Source organism: Centroberyx affinis, unplaced genomic scaffold (genome assembly GCF_046629955.1).
Source record: "Centroberyx affinis isolate AG114_WGS23_722 - 3 ecotype Tasmania unplaced genomic scaffold, CSIRO-AGI_Caff_v1 ptg000078l_1, whole genome shotgun sequence".
Taxonomy (NCBI): domain Eukaryota; kingdom Metazoa; phylum Chordata; class Actinopteri; order Beryciformes; family Berycidae; genus Centroberyx; species Centroberyx affinis.
Window position 1 is genome coordinate 253,621 of NW_027278787.1, and position 17,185 is coordinate 270,805.

At 39.9% G+C, this 17,185-nt stretch overlaps 1 protein-coding gene and 1 long non-coding RNA gene across 2 annotated transcripts; both read right to left on the reverse strand.

The window, feature by feature from the left end:
* Positions 1-3,715: 3,715 nt before the first annotated feature.
* LOC139645838 (U5 small nuclear ribonucleoprotein TSSC4-like) lies at positions 3,716-6,841 on the reverse strand. The gene is made up of 4 exons (XM_071521694.1): positions 6,730-6,841; positions 6,366-6,474; positions 6,039-6,094; positions 3,716-4,882 (listed from the first exon to the last, which is right to left on the reverse strand). The coding sequence occupies exon 4, from the start codon at positions 4,844-4,846 to the stop codon at positions 3,716-3,718; it is 1,131 nt and encodes a 376-aa protein (XP_071377795.1). The 5' UTR covers positions 4,847-4,882; positions 6,039-6,094; positions 6,366-6,474; positions 6,730-6,841.
* Positions 6,842-9,413: 2,572 nt separating this feature from the next.
* LOC139645892 (uncharacterized) lies at positions 9,414-14,566 on the reverse strand. Its single transcript, XR_011695261.1, has 2 exons — positions 14,450-14,566; positions 9,414-11,722 (listed from the first exon to the last, which is right to left on the reverse strand). It is a non-coding gene; the product is annotated as an uncharacterized lncRNA (long non-coding RNA).
* Between the last annotated feature and the right edge of the window lie 2,619 nt (positions 14,567-17,185).

Genomic DNA, 17,185 nt, shown 5'->3' on the forward strand with positions numbered 1-17,185 from the left:
TAAATAAATACTACTAGAAAATACTGTCCTCCTCAGCTTTCAAGTGGTAAATAAATACTACTAGAAAATACTGTCCTCCTCAGCTTTCAAGTGGTAAATAAATACTACTAGAAAATACTGTCCTCCTCAGCTTTCAAGTGGTAAATAAATACTACTAGAAAATACTGTTCACCTCAGCTTTCAGATGGTAAATAAATACTACTAGAAAATACTGTTTACCTCAGCTTTCAGATGGTAAATAAATACTACTAGAAAATACTGTCCTCCCCAGCTTTCAAATGGTAAATAAATACTACTAGAAAATACTGTTCACCTCAGCTTTCAGATGGTAAATACTAGCCTACTATAAAAATACTGTTCACTTCAGCTTTCAGATGGTAGCCTGATGGTAGTTCAGATGGTAGATGGTCAATAAATACTACTAGAAAATACTGTTCGCTTCAGCTTTCAGATGGTAAATAGCCTACTACTATAAATTATTGTTCATTTCAGCTTTCAGATGGTAGGCCTAAGTGCTACTAGAAAATACTGTTCACTTCAGCTGCCAAATTCTACTTACCGACTACCTGAATGATGTGTACGTATGTGTGCAGTGTCAAGCATAATAACCAGGAGCAACCGATGAATACAAAAAACTAAAATCATGGCTTGTTGACGTCTTAAAAGGGGTTTAAACATGTGACCGCTGCTAATGCTGAGATAAATTAGACCTTATTGTTTTTCCCCATATGACCTGAACGCAGCATGAGATCCTTCAAGGCAAACACCACACCACCGCTGTCTTACTGGCCAAACAGTTTGACAGTGTCATTTGCAATTGTGATCTGATCATCTCCTGAAGCCGCGATGCAAAACACTCTGTAATGCAAACAGTTTGTCGGTTACAGTCCACCAACTAAACAGTGTGAGCATTCAATTCCTACCTGGCAGTATGCAAATGTTAAACAAAAAGTAAAACACAACACTGAACAGGTGAACTCAACTCACACTGATAAGCAATAGGGTCATATTTCAGCCTGGGCCTACATCAGAAGGTGCTCATATGCGCAACAAGTATAGGTCTCAGACATATTTTATTATAATGCTAAGATAAAAAGAATTTGCTCGAATTTCATTTGTGATAAAAAAAAAAAAAAAGGACTGTGCTCTTTAGAGAGAAATACAAAAAAAATGCACAAAATGGCCCTCTAGTGCAGTTTAATGGTAGGCCTATTCCCTTTGCAGTGGATTTTCAGATGGATTTTATAAAATCACATAGTCTAAAAAAATATATAAGATTTACTTAAAAAACTTTTCGCAATAATTTGCACGAGGATAGTAAGTAATTTTAACTTGCTAATCTATTAAGTAAAATCTGCTATCCTCTAGAAATAACATTCACGAGTAAATAAAGTAAATTTTTCAAAGTACATTTTACTTGCTTATCTTGTGTAGTCAATTTTACGATGCTGTTGCTGTTGGACATGAAAAAAAGTGTAAATGTAACAAAACCCCACAAATAATATTTACTCTTCCAGGAATTTCTACACACCTATATCAAGTACAAATTTATATTTAACTTAACATGTTCAAGTTCACTTAGGAACCACTAAATCATTTTTCTCACATATTGGCCTCAGACCTTTACTGTACTGGGTGTAAATAATGTTGGTTTCATTGCATTAGGAGAATATTAACATTTATTTCTACTGATAACTGAAGGTTATGGATTGTTCTCCATCCTCCCCCAAATATAAAAGATAAATCCATACTTTTCCATTCCCTGTACATGTAGCCTAAATGCTATTGAAAACAGAAAACTGAATATCTGAGTAACTGTGTGAATATACTGTGTTCCAGAACTCAACCACCCTGTGACTTATGGTTTGCAGCAAGTCAGGTCAAATAATGAGGTCATAGTGAGGTCAAATAATCTCATTACCCTTATATTTCGGGACTATGCTGTCCCAATAGCACTTGCAAAGTATTTCAGTATCAAAGTATTTTAGTGCAAATACTCTCTCCAGAAGTATCTTGATACAAATTCTATTATTTGTCTACAAAATACGGAAACATGGAAAACTCTTAACGCCATCACCAAGAAGCAATCTTCTGGAAATCATCCTAAAAGTTGAAGAAAATGTCACTGAAAAAGTCAGGATTTCCATGCAGTTTGTTTCTATCTTTATTCATATACAGAGTACAGAATACGCATCTCATTTTCCCATTGGATCATTAAAGTATCATCTCATCATGTTAGGTAGGTGAGGTGAGCATGAGTGTGTAGAGACTCTTGTGCAGTGATTCTCAACCTTTTTCATATCAAGGACCCTTAATTTATTCCACATTTGATGAGATTTTGTCTCTCAGACCCAAATCTGAGAATATTTTATATGATTTTGTCCAGAATTCCATGACTATCTGTATTGTAGGTAGAGAGATAACAGAGAAACTATGATCAAAACAGTCGTTCTTCTACATTCTCTAATTGTGTTCACTTCTTGTTAACGAAATAACGCTGAAGTTTAACAATTCATCAATTTGCTGGGGACCCCCTGGAACCCTCTCAAGGACCTCTGGTGGTCCCCGGACCCCACGTTGAGAACCACTGCACTAGTGTATATAAGTGGGGCTGTAGTAAAGCAAAGCTCCTTTCTTTAGGCAGGTCCATATACTCTATCAATGTTTTACAAAGACTACCCATCACTTCCAAAACTGTCTTCCTATCTCTCTTCCTACACACTACTGTAAATAGCAAGCCAAGAGAAAAGAGTTTTCCCACTTGTCACCCTGATCTGCAGCTCCATAAAGGATGAACTGGAAAAAGTAACTGTGACAGAACTCATGGCGAGGTACACACTTTCTGATCAGTACTGATAGCACAACTACAAATTGAAGCAAATGAAGCCATCCATTTATTGTCAATGGAGCAGCTACAGCAGGACATTAATATGACATTTGAGATCAGAGGCTTGGCTATCTAGGTTTGGAAATGAGTTGGTCATGTTTGCAAATGAAGAGCTTCATTGCAAAATGGGATATCAACTAGGGCTGAACAATTAATTGAAATTTTATCGAAATCGCAATATGGCCTACTGCAATTTTCAAATCGCAGGAGGCGAAATATTTGTTAAAGGTGAAATGTGTGTCAAAATACCATTTTATATTAAATATTGTGGTGCTGCAGAGATGTCCTGGCCTACACATCATATTCTACAGACTTAAGAAAACATCTTTGTTTGGTACAGATCCCCGCAAAAATCACACCATAATCATTTTAATACGTTTTTCAATGAAAATGAGAATAATGATGTAAAAATTATCATTCCCTCTAATATCGCGAATCATATCGCAATTGCAATATCAGTCAAAATAATCGCAATTAGATATTTTTTCAACATCGTTCAGCCCTAATATCAACCGTGATTTATGGGACAAAAGTAAAGCACATTATGGGTGACTATTAAATTTAGGAGTCATATGAAGACACCTGCTTCTAAAATAGTTACGTCCAGGACAGAATCATCTGTTTTAAAAATATTGACTGATGAATTTCAGGTTGCAGCATTTTCCAAAATGGATATACAGTATATAGCATTTGACTGGAGAGCAATACGTTTTATAAGTAAGGTCAATTCTTCTGTTGTCATTTACAAGTGCCACCACACAGTGTGAGTGAGACAGAGTGTCTGTATCAGTCAGATCACAAGCTGCCTGGCACATTTCCTTCATGTCCTCAGTTGTCGTCCTGCTGTGTGCTCTTCCTGTAATTCTTGCGGTTCGTCTTCCTGAAGGAGACGAAGCCAGGGCTGGCCTGATGGCTCTTCTTCTGCTGCTCCTCCTCCTCCTCCTCCTCCTCCTCCTCCTCTGCCTCCTCCACACCTTCTCCTTGTTGCCCCCACTTCCTTTTCCTCTCCCCAGCCCCTGGAGGCCTGACGGCCGCCCCCATTTCCTCATCCTCCTGGTCTAGGTGACTTATTCCCTTCCCTCTCTCCTTGGCCTTTTCCGTCCTTTTCTCTTTAAACTCGCTCGTTCTCCGAGCCATGGCCCTCCCTCCCTCCACCCCTTCCCCTTCCTCCTCCTCCTCCTCCTCCTCCTCCTCCAGGTGAGTGAGACTCATCCCCCGCTCCTTGCCTCCAGCAGCCTTCGGCTCATCAACGGGATGTTCCCTCCCTGACCGGCCGGGTCTGGAGAAGATAATTTTCTGCTGGGAGCCGCAGGTGTTTTGACCCTGGTCCAGGTGAGGGCTCAGGGGCTCCTGCTGCCGTTTCCTCTGCTGCAGGCCGGTGAGGAACTGCCGGGCCACCGCGCTGTTTTGGCGGTCGCTGGTCTCGGCGACATCCTCCAGGTTGTAGTAGGTCCAGCGCTCGGGGTGCGCCACGTAATCCGGCACTCCTCTTCTCCCCGCTGGTCCGGAGCTGCTAGGGGGGGGGCGGCCTGTCTTGCTGCTGGGAAGCGGACGCGGAGGCGGGGGCGGAGGCGGAGGCGCAGGCCGAGCGAACACCCCGTCTATAACGTTGTCCTGGCCCAGCGCTGAAGAGGCGAGCTTGGCGACACTATCCAGGCACTCGAAGATACTGTGGCTGCGGCTTGAGAAGCCAGAGCTCCCCCCCTTCAGGCTGAAGGAGCTCTGGGCTCTCCATCCGGCGGCGGGAGCAGCACCGCCGATTTGAACCTCCCCATCTCCGGCATCATCATCATCATCATCATCTGAGGAACTCGAGTCTTTTAATTCTGTGTGAAAGGGCAGACCGGTGGGTTCTTCTTCAGGCTCAGAGTCATCGCTCAGTGAGAGGTTGCCTGGCAGAGTGACGTCATCCCTGGCGGACGTCTTGTCGCGGCCACTGCCGTTTTCCTGATCACACATGTTCTCATGAAGACTAGGCTAGGCTAGATCAAGAGCCTGGAGAGGGTAGCAGAAGATGTGTGTTGGTTGACAAACAGCAGCTTAGAACAGGCCCTTTTCACAAACATGGCTGCCGTACTTCTGCAGGGTATAGATCGGTTCTCACCATTGGCAGCAATGTTAAAAAAGTGAACGTTCTGTCGCCCATAACTCTGTGATCACATATTTTGTGTTTCAACATAATGTATAACACAATACAGGTGTTGTCACTGACATATCTTTCTGTTTCTGTTGTCAGACAATGCACCACTGTAAAAAAAAGTGATTTGATCGAGGGTCACAAAATGCTAACAGTACAGAAATTACTGTTAGCCTTGGTTAGCCAGTTAGCATTTTGTGACCCTCGATCACAGTGACTTGCGCAGTTGTCTGACAACAGAAACAGAAATATATGTCAGTGACAACACTTCTATTGTGTTCTACACTATGTTGAAACACAAAATAAGTGATCACAGACAGTTATGGGCGACAGAAAGTTGGCTTTTTAACATTGCTGCCAATGGTGAGAACCGAGCTATACCCTGCGGAAGTACGGCAGCCATGTTTATGAAAAGGACCTATAGGACAGATAGGACTTTCACCCTCTGATACTTGACGAAGCTAAACAAAGTCATGCAAGGAAATCAACAAACGATGTCAAATTGCCATCAACGGTTAATTGGGTTTCTGTAACCCATCGACCAAGTTGATCACAGTGTGAACGCATAGCGAGAGTATATCTCTAGATTAGGGCTGGGCGATAATTCGATATTATCGTTTATCGTCTTTCAGTGGAATCATATCGTGATGATATGAAGATATTTTGATATCGTGGCACACATTTCTGCTGTCTAAATTGATGATGACAAGCAAATTTTATTTAAAAACTCTCATAAAATGAGGTATGGTAGGAATATTATTTGAAAATTTCAGTTTTGTTTGACACCACACCGAACATTACCATTCGGTTCAATGAGATGAACATTAATTTGATTATTTAACGTGATTTTGCATACATGAACCATATCGTGATATATATTGATATCGAGAAAACTCCTTATGATTATCATGATATTGATTTCAACCATATCGCCCAGCCCTACTCTAGATTATACAGATGGTTGATGTAGAGTGCTTTTTATCTTTTCCCCACCATAACACAGACAATACTAACCTGGCAGGACCGCAGCTTCACTGTTATCACTTCCTGTAAAGATCACCGTCAAAACCCTGCAAAATCACACACAGACACAAAAATCAAGGCACATGACAGGTTCAACAGAAATGTATTTATTTATCTGTTCCATTTATTTGCATTACATTCTATTCTTATATTCTTATACACACCTATATTACATATAGGCCTATACAGAAATGACGTGCATACAGAATCTGATGGTAGGTTTACGAACATGTGTGAAATATTACTGTGTTTTATGAAGTGTGCCTACCATGTTTTTTATATTTCTGGTATAGTGTATTGTGTGAGAGGGTATCTTACTGGGCTTGTAGACTCACAGGTTCTCTATAAAGCTTGGGAGGATGTGGTTTGGTTCAAACATGATGACCTCCCGACACACTGGCATTGTGTTATCATCCAATCCGAAACACTGGAGATTTAAAGCCAAGATCCTCCATGTTAAAATATTAGAAAAAGCACCATTACACATCTTGGTTCATTTAACTTTGGGACACACTGCCAGGTAAGACTAGAGAGTATTAAACTGCTGATTTCCAAAGAGCCAGAAGTGTTTGTCCTGCCCCAAATCTGTGGTAACATAAGGTCCAGTTACATTTCAATTACTTTTATCATGCAATCACATCAGCACACATTATGTGAAGGTCCGGAACCACAAAAATCAGACCTTTCTCACATTGCCATCAGCTCCTCAAAACCAGATATTGAAGTGGTTCAGATGTCGTGATTTGAATTCAAAGTAGTCTGGGCACAATCGGGCCATAATGAGTAAAATCTTCTCTTTAGAGTCAGATTCAAAAATCATATTGAAAGTGTAACCATATTCCACAATTATGTACAGCTCCATTAAGAATGAAGGATGAGTTTTGGGCAAATGAATAACTTTATAGAACTCATATATCCACAATGTCCACAATGTTAAGGCAGCTGTGGGCTGTACTTCTTGTTGACAACACAGTCTTGGTTCTCTGGTTTCTACTAATTTAGACTGGAGTTGTTAATTTTTACAAATATCATTCATGTAACTGTTGACTGTCAAATGCCACACTAACATAGCGTTAATTCTTAAATTGAGTGACACAGTTGGTTTCCAATTTGCAGAGTTCCTGAGTTTCTAACCTTGTATCAGTCCACACCACACCTCCATAGAATAATGTTTTTTTATCATGATTCAGTTAAATCTTGTGATATATCAATAACCATGACATTGGTAGACGCACACAATAATCTTGCCAGTGTTTTTAGTCCAGAATTATTGAGTTTAATCGTTTCGGCCACTGATGCAACAACCCATTTAAAAATACAAGCGTATATTTGTAAAACAAATTGTGCCCTGAATTATTGAATTTGGGATGAGGTCACACACAGTTGCAACTGTGAGCACAACAATATGGCACAAGTTTGACAAAGTCTTGATGAGTGAATTAGAGTCCAGGTCTATTGCCCAGCCTCTTTCCCTATTTGAGAAATATCTTTTGAGCCCAAAGAGTTGTAGTTTGTCTGGATTGCCTGATTTGAGATCTTATAAAAATCTTATTGGGCCAGGCTGCAACCATTGCTATCTAACAGTGCTTGTGATCTGCTCTGAAAACACTGATAAGATTATGGTGACCACGTGTGTCATAGTTATTGATATACAGTCAACAATGTTAAAATATGTTATTCTACATAGGTGAAGAGAAAATTTGTCTTTACTGGGTATGTAGCCTACACGTTATTTTAATTTACTGTCCATTTAGACAGGGCAATTGACAACTGTCTTGATGCATTTCCCTCTTAAGACACACAGACACACACACACACACACACACACACGCACGCACGCACGCGCGAGCTAGCTAACTGGCGAGCTTCTGGAAGTGGCTTGTTGTGTCAGATATGCTATATCTCACTCCAGAATAAAGTGATGACCACTGATATGGACAGTGTAAACTGTAAATGCCAATTTTCCCGATACAGGCGCTACATGTAAAGCTGGTTTTAGCCGCACAAAGCCTGCATGTAAGACGGGTTTGTTCTGTTGAGAATGACTAGTTAGCATGCTAGTGCTAATACATTGACTAAAGCTGCATATCAGTTAAACCACAACCCACAGCCGACAGGCTAAACTGTTATTTGACATTCTGGATCCTGCCATACATTTAATTGTTTAAAAAATATTAAACTGCCATGTACTTGCCAGTAGCAACATTACGTCTGATATCCAGGATATGCACAAAAATCGCTAGGCAGTCTCCCACCAGCGTGAACCTCACTTCCGGTAGAATTTTGTTCGCAGCCTTCAAAATAAAAGTCCCGATGTTTTAACGAAATGATAAAAACATGTTAATCACAGCACTGTAAAAATGTCACAACACCGCCTCCAAAAAACTGTGAATATAGTGACAAACATTGTGGATAAAAGAAGGGCGACACTCTGCTTAGGCCAATGCAGGTGTATGAGTGACGTATAAACTGCATTAATTCACACAGAAAGAGGAAAAAAAGCACTATTTCGACTTTTAACTAGTGTGGCTGGAAAAACTACAAATTCTGATCATTTGAAATGAGGGTGAAATTGAATCAGCAGGATTAGAGGAATACCTGATTTAACATCACTGACTGGAGTGTGGCCAGAGGTGCAACATGCTTTAAATTTTCAACCCACAGCAGTGCAGCAGCAATTTTCTGCCCCATGTGATTTTGTATTAATTTATTCTTTAAAGGAGAGCACTATAAAGTTCTATAAAGTGATTAGCACTTTCAATTATAGGCTGCAATATCACAATATTTCTCCCTTTAGTTATTTTTTCCTCAACAAAACTACAATAGGAGTTTGATTCAGTAGATTAAACATCAGCTCTTATGTGGAAGATTGTGGGGTGACACAAAATTAGCCATAATTAATGTCTCATAACTGTCTGTCTGCCTTCTGTCATGTTGTGTATCTGTCTATCTTCTCAAAGTGTGCTTGGACCGCTCAATTGCTGCCTGTGGCTATATTTATTAGTGTGTCTGTACATTGTTGGTGTGTGTGTGCTTGTTATGGCCACTTACCATGTAGTTTGTATCCCTTTTTTCTTAAGGTAATTCTTTCTGCTTGTCTATTTCTATCTCTTTTTTTATATTATAGCCTAATATAGCCTATTATTTAACCTCTTTTGTGCCTGAAAGATGTAATTTAAATACTTTTATTATAGGTAGCCATTTTTAACAACTGTCAGGGACTAATGATGAAAATGAACTATCCTAGACTACACTAATGTAAATTGATGTGTACCTGTCCCTGTCAAATAAACCAATAAATAAAATAACCAATAACACCATTTCTCCAGAGGGTTTGCATCTGAAATCATTACACAACTCTGTAAATAGATGCCTACATTTTTAATATACAAAAGATGACAGCAGCCATATCAACAAAGGCAAATCTGGAATTCACACTTCCAAAATGAAGTTTACAAAGACAGCATACAAAAGATTAATACAGACAACAAACCTTATGTTAACAGTCTTACTTCTGGGCAAATGTATCACAAAGTAGTGTTTAAGTATTAAACTTCTCATTTTGCTAGTGGATTAATGGCTAATATACAAGTAACAGACGAGGTGTGAAGTGTTAAGCAGTGAAGCAGCTTGTTCAAACAGGCGTTTTGGAGTCACAGCCATACGTTTAGAATTCTATTCAATGGTTGGAGTAAATTATTTTAGTACAAAGACTATCTTGTACTAAAATGCTTTCAGGAAACGGGCCATTTTCACCACTGTATTATCAGCAGTGGGCCTACTGACCTACATGTATACAAAAATAGATATGCACAAGACAATTTGATATGAGTTAGTCTTAACTACCTGCTTGATGCATTAGTTGAACAATTCATATGATGAGAATTAACTACAGGGCTATGTTCCAACTAGTAATGAACTCTAGTCACTCAAAAAAAAACAACCAGCAAATCTTAGAGAAAAAGTATTCAGTTGCTTAAGGTGTGGTTTTTGGTTATTTTTTATAATTGCTTTGCACTTTAAACTGGATGAGGTTCACTCCATGGGGACAAACAAGCAAAATGAAGCACGCTGAAAGAATACGGAACTATACTTCAACAAGCTTGAGAAAAATTGGCCATGGTTGAGCTTTTCCTTGCCATTGGCTGTCAACAACAGCCAATCAGATTTCCTTGTTTCCCTACCGATGTGATTTTGTTTCATGAACAATAGTTCTGTCTGGCCAGTGCTAAATGGACGAGAATTTGATTACAGACTTTCAAAGCTTCCAAGTTCTCTACAGCAGTGATTCTCAACCTTTTTCATATCAAGGACCCCTAATTTAGTCCACATTAGAGCCATGGACCCCCATTTGATGAGATTTTGCCTCTCTAACCCAAATCTGAGAATATTTTTATTGTTAGATATGATTTTGTCCAGAATTCCATGACTATCTGTATTGTAGGTAGAGAGATGACAGTGAAACTATGACCAAAACAGTCATTCTTCTACATTCTCTAATTGTGTTAACTTGTGTTAACTTCACCATTATAACAATGAAATAATGGTGAAGTTTAACGATTCATCAATTTACCTGGGACCCCCTGGAACCCCCTCAAGGACCCCCAGTGGTCCCCGGACCCCACGTTGAGAACCACTGCTCTACAGTATTTATTTGAAAAATACAGGAATAAGTCTCTCAAAAAGGATGCTTGAAGAACGGTTGCATCGATCGTTGGGGTCCATGTTAAGTTCTTCAGTAAATTTACAGATTTTTTTTCTGTTTATTTTCGATTAATGCTACCCAATTAGCACTTGCTAGCTAGCCATCGTCACTCATCAACGCAATGTAAAGTTATGACAGGCAATACAAAGAAGAAAAAGAATACAGCAACACGTCAACCAAGTTGCTCGCAGTGTCAATGCACGCTGATTGGTGGAAAGTAACGTTCATGACAAGGACATACACTTATCAAATAGACGAGTTACTGTATGTTGCAAACATTATGTTTAACAGTCCTGATCCTTCAGCCAATAGGTGTATAATAAAACGGATGAGGAAATGAGCTGATGTGTGTAGAAGTCGATAGCCTATCATGGGAAATGCTGGATACAGAGGGGAGGGAGAGAGCGGATGGTTGTATACAAGATACTCAGTGGCCTCATACAGATAAATACACACAAAGAAAATAATACAAGGCATAGAAAACAGATAAATGACAGCATATGGAAAAGGAAAAGGAAGGAAAAGAGAAATATGCGTGCTCCATGACAAAAGCGGGCTATCGACTGTCATTCATCTGTGCTCCAAAGCGATATATTGTCTTGTTGTAGATCCAGGGCCACATCTGCCCAATCACATGCAGAAACCTTTGTCCCTTCAAATTTAATCTGACAGAAAGGCACAATGTTTCTGTAACACAAGTTCTGAAAAACCAGAGCGAATTTAAAGCAATTTTAGGTTTATACTTCAATTCATAAAACTGTAAGGTGTTTTTTTTTTTTTTTTGTAAATCTGTAAGTGTGTTAAACCATGGGCAACAACTTTGTTTTAGGTTTCTCTGTGTTGATTTTCCTGGGTGGTTCTTCTGGTCTGAGGTTCCTGTGGTGAATACTCCTTGAGGAATTTGAGGTGGAAATCTCTCACCTTCTCCAGGAGGACTTTCAGCTTCTCTGTGCTCGGCAGGATGGTCATCCTGGGGAGAGAGACACATACAGGTTATATGTTCTCATCTCAAGTGTTCATAGCACCCTTCTCCAAGCTAACAGAGAGAGACTGGGCTTGTAAAAAAAATGTTTCTACGTTCACTTTACAGATATAGATATAGATACCGTATTTCCTCTAATATTGGCCCGGGCCTTTATTTACCTCAGCTGCAGAGGGTACCAGGCCTTTATTGGAAGCAGGCTTATATTAGAGACAGGCCTTTATTTCTAATTCCCTCTGTTTGATAAGTATATTTGCTCATATTTTAGTACGAAGCCTCCTTGTTTTCTGATCTGCTTCTGTTGGGGTTCGTTAGGTAGCTGTTTTTTTGTTACTGCGACGCATTACCGATAATTACGGTAATCGACGATGGCATGCTCCAGAGACTTCCGCCGGCCGAGCCGTCTTGTGGCATACTGCCAATCTTGTGGCACTTGTACGTTACTACAAACTACAGTTACATTATATAACAGGCACCAGGCGTTTACCGGTATCCACCGTTGTTTTTTCCTTTGTTTTTTTCCCCGGCCTGTATTTAGGGCCGGCCTTTATTTGTTCATGTCAACCACGGCCCCGGCCATTATCGGAGACCCGGCTTTTAATTGACTACCGGCCACTATTAGAGGAAATACGGTAATGTATAGATTGTGCAGATTTGGATATTTGCATTATTCGCTGCTCAAAACTCCAGACGGAGGAACCCAGATGGAAAACGTATGTAGAGAGAAATTATAATATGCAAAAGATACATGTGATTGTATAGATAGAAACTGTTGTTTGAATGTAGGTCACTATTGTCATTCATTGTGCCCTGATCCAATCCAAGTGATCCTGACCGACAGAATTCTATTCATCTAGAGCAGTGATTCTCAACCGTTTTCATATCAAGGACCCCTAATTTAGCACGCATTAGGGCCACGGACCCCCATTTGATGAGATTTTGTCTCTCGGACGCAAATCTGAAAATATTTTTATTGTCCGATATGATTTTGTCCAGGATTCCATGACCATCTGTATTGTAGGTAGAGAGATAACAGAGAAACTATGATCAAAACAGTCATTCTTCTACATTCTCTAATTGTGTTAGCTTCTTGTAAATGAAATAATGGTGAAGTTTAACAATTTATCAATTTGCTGGGGACCCCCTGGAACCCCCTCAAGGACCCCCGGTGGTCCCCGGACCCCACGTTGAGAACCACTGATCTAGAGGCATGGGAATAACAACACCACAAATACTCCTGGTTGTTTCCAGGTTTAAGGAGGAGGCCAAGATAGAAGACAACTCACTGCCCTATAACGACAGAAGGGTTCCATAAATAAATGTCCCATAAATGAACCCCTAGGGCTGGGTATCGTTAGGATGTTACCGATTCCGGTGCCATTTTTGATCCTTCTTATTCATCCAATTCTTTATCGATTCCTACTGTAAAAACTGTCAGGGTTAAAAGATTACATACAGCTTCAGTGGACTTTGTTATATTAGAAAGACAATGTTGTGTAGTTACTTTTGGCTCAGAATCAGAACACTTAGATGATGCTGTTTGAAGTCATTTTATGGTCATTTCTGTGCCAGTTTTGAAACGAAAGAAACGGTCTCCAACAACTTCTGTCGTTTTGAAGAAGGCCGCCATGGAGCTGCGCTAGCAAACTTACTGTAGGCTGTTATATGGACATAACAAACTTCACTGTGACAAAATGGGAACCAGTTCTCAATCTCCAGCCATATAAACCCCCCCCCCCATTACTCAACTCATTTTACACCTAAAATTGGGATTGAGAAAGAGTAAAGAGGAAGACTGATGCCTTTTAGACAATTGGATCCAAGGCAAGTACGAAATCATGAGAGCTTCTTTATTTGAAACAAACCATGAAACTATATGTCTGAAGTCATGATTGGATACTGTGGCCCAGATTCATAAAACTCAGCAGTAACAGCTTTGCGCCACGCAAATTTATGAGCTTATTTTTTTACTTATTTTGAGCTCATTCCCACATATTCTGCAGCACTGTCTGCCAGAGTCACATTTCTGTGGCGCTATTGTCCGCGGAAATATTCTTAGTATTAAAACCGATATTCATACAGTGTTTGAATTCACCATTTAACTTGCTGCCTGGTTAGATGAGGCGGTATTTTTTGCACGCCTTTTTTCGCGTGCCTTTATGAATCACTTAAGGCAGTGATTCTCAACCTTTTTCATATCAAAGACCCCTAATCTAGTCCACATTAGAGCCACAGACCCCCATTTGATGAGATTTTGTCTCTCAGACCCAAATCTGAGAATATTTTTATTGTTAGAAATGATTTTGTCCAGAATTCCATGACTATCTGTATTGTAGGTAGAGAGAAAACAGTGAAAGTATGATCAAAACAGTCATTCTTCTACATTCTCTAATTGTGTTAACTTCTTGTAAATGAAATAATGGTGAAGTTTAACAATTCATCAATTTGCTGGGGACCCCATGGAACCACCTCAAGGACCCCTGGTGGTCCCCGGACCCCACGTTGAGAACCACTAACTTAAGAGACATGCGAATGATGTGCGGAGGCTGTTAGTGCTAAAAGAGCGTAAACGGTAAATTGAGGTGGTAATCCGTGGTTATGAATAGGATGTATGCCTCCCGCCGCGGTATCAGCCACTGCCGCCACGGTGACCCTGGCAGTACGTTTTATGAATACACCCCTTGTGTGTGGTAGAAGGAAGTGAACAGGTCTAACCTAAAATGGTAGGTTCCCTCCCTCTGACCAAAGCCACTTCCTGGAACGACACAGATCCCCGTTTCCTCCAGCAGCCTCAGACAGTACAGCATGTCGGGAGCGATGGACAGGGACTGGAGAGACAGGCGGGCAGACAGGAAAGAGAAGATTGGAATTAGCTGAGGAAACAGTAACTGACATTTGGTTGATCTTCACCTCATACCTTTTTACTCCACATGGTGCTTCTATTCTGTTTATGATTACAAATAATTAGACTGCATTTTATTGCTTTAAAATGCTGTGCTTCCTCTTATTTATCGCCTGATGCCATTTCATAGTGCATCCTTCACCTGTAACTCGAAAACCGTTCATGCTACACATACCGTTCTTATATCAAAACGTGCGGAATTCTGTAGATGTGTGCAAATTATTATTAAATTTGCATATATTTAATATATTTAATGAGTTATTGCAGATTTAGAGGCTTTTTAAAAACGTCTTTGTCATGTATCTCCTCCCACAGTTTTAATGCCACAAGGACGGTTCATATGTCAAACCGTGCGGAATTCTTTGTAGATGTGTGCTCTGACTTTTATTTATGATACTCCTTATAATTTTTGAGTTATTGATTATTAAATAAAATTCCATAGACATTCATTCTATTTATAACTCAGCCACTGTATACAGTAGAAACTCCATTCAAATTGCAAAATGCTCAGTACGGCATACTGATCAAACGTGCATGCATTCGTAATCATAACATTTATAGTTTATGAGTTATAAAATACATGCATGTCTATGGCCTTCCATCCGCTTCCATGATATTTGTAACTCAGCCACTGTATACAGTAGAAACTCCATTCAAATTTCAAAATGCTCACTACGGCATACTGATCAACCGTTCATAAGCTCATAATGATGACATGTATAGTTTATGAGTTATAAAATACATGGCTGTCTATGGCCTTCTATCCGCTTCCATGATATTTATAACTCAGCCACTGTATACAGTAGAAACTCCATTCAAATTGCTAAATTCTCAGTACGGCATACTGATCAAACCTGCATACGGTCATAATGATAGCACTTATAGTTTATGAGTTATAAAATACATGGCAGCCAATGAGCACCCATCCGCTTCCATGATATTTATAACTCAGCCACTGTACACAGTAGAAACTCCATTCAAATTTCAAAATGCTCACTACGGCATACTGATCAACCGTTCATAAGCTCATAATGATACCCATTATAGTTTGAGTTATAAAATACATGGCTTTCTATGGCCTTCTATCCGCTTCCATGATATTTATAACTCAGCCACTGTATACAGTAGAAACTCCATTTAAATTTCAAAATGGTCACCACATCAGCTTACAGCAATTACATGCAATTTGTTCAGGAAATGCTTTTCTAGTTTGTATTGTTGTTTCTCACAATGAAATTGGAGGTCGGGACAAGGGACCCTTGTTTGTTTCTCCCTACTAGGGATGCATTGGCCCACAATCGAAATCGGCCGATATTCACTCTAAATATGAGAGCAGAACATTTTGATAATTCTTTCTAAAGGCCAATAAGGAGAACCGATCCATGGCACCAACCCGAACCAACCAAAATAATAAAATGATAAAATTTAGAACAGCCCTATGCTGAGCCTATTTCTGGAAAAAATCAAGGACTGTCTTAAGGGAATAGTTCACCCAAAAATAAACATCTGGTCATTATCTACTCACCCTCATGTCAGTGTCAACCTCGGTGAAGTTTGCATATCCACATAAGTTAGCTAATGCAGCTCTGTGCCAGCCTTCTGCTGGGGCTTTACTCTTTAGAGTTCCAAAATGGGCAAAAATGACCATACAACAGCTTGTGCAGTATAATCCTAGTGTTTTGAAGCCAAATGATTGCATTGTGGGTCCAAAAGTCCAATATTCACCTTATTATCGCCTTAATTTTCTGGACTTGTTCTGCACCGCGCCAACCGGTACTACAGTAGCAGCAAGCCGATGCTGCCTTCAAACGCTGTCAGAAATACTGTAATTTCGAGCAGAAAACGCACTTGAATATACGTTGGCTACAAGTTAGCCTATTTATGTCAAACCTGAAGTACGAGCTTATGAGCAGCACACTCCAGATGGCTGTAGGGCAACCAGAGCTCTGTGAGTGGGGCAAATGTTGGAGATAATGAGGTAAATACTGGACTTTTGGACCTTCAGTGCAATCGTTTGGACTCAGAACACTTGAATTATGCTGCAGGAGCTGAGCATGAGTAATTTTATGGTCATTTTTGCCCTTTTTGGAACTGTATGCATATGTTAGTGTTTTGACTGACATCAGAGTGACTATATAACCAAATTTTCATCTTTGGGTGAATTATTCCTACAATAGCCTATCTAGCCTTAAACCTGCAATAAGCGATTTCAGACCCTGTAACCAGTCCTGAAACTAACGTGTGCTACGTGGAGATTTCTGTGAGACGTAATGATATCAACAACTCTTTCCTAAAGCTTGCTGTCAAAGTCGGCCCAAGTAATGCCGAAATCGATAAAGCGAGTGAGTAAAGGTTTTCAACTAGTAAACTTGCTACCTCCCTCTTCAAACCTGCAATATTTCTCCATAGGTACGTTTATTTTAGCCATTAGCCTTTATGCACGGTTTGTCCTTAAGGGCTTCCGTCCAGTAGCTTTGCTGTGTGTGTTTACAAAATGTGTTGCCGTTTCTGTCGCCCTCTAGTGGTCAGGAAAAAAATCGCTTAGTGTA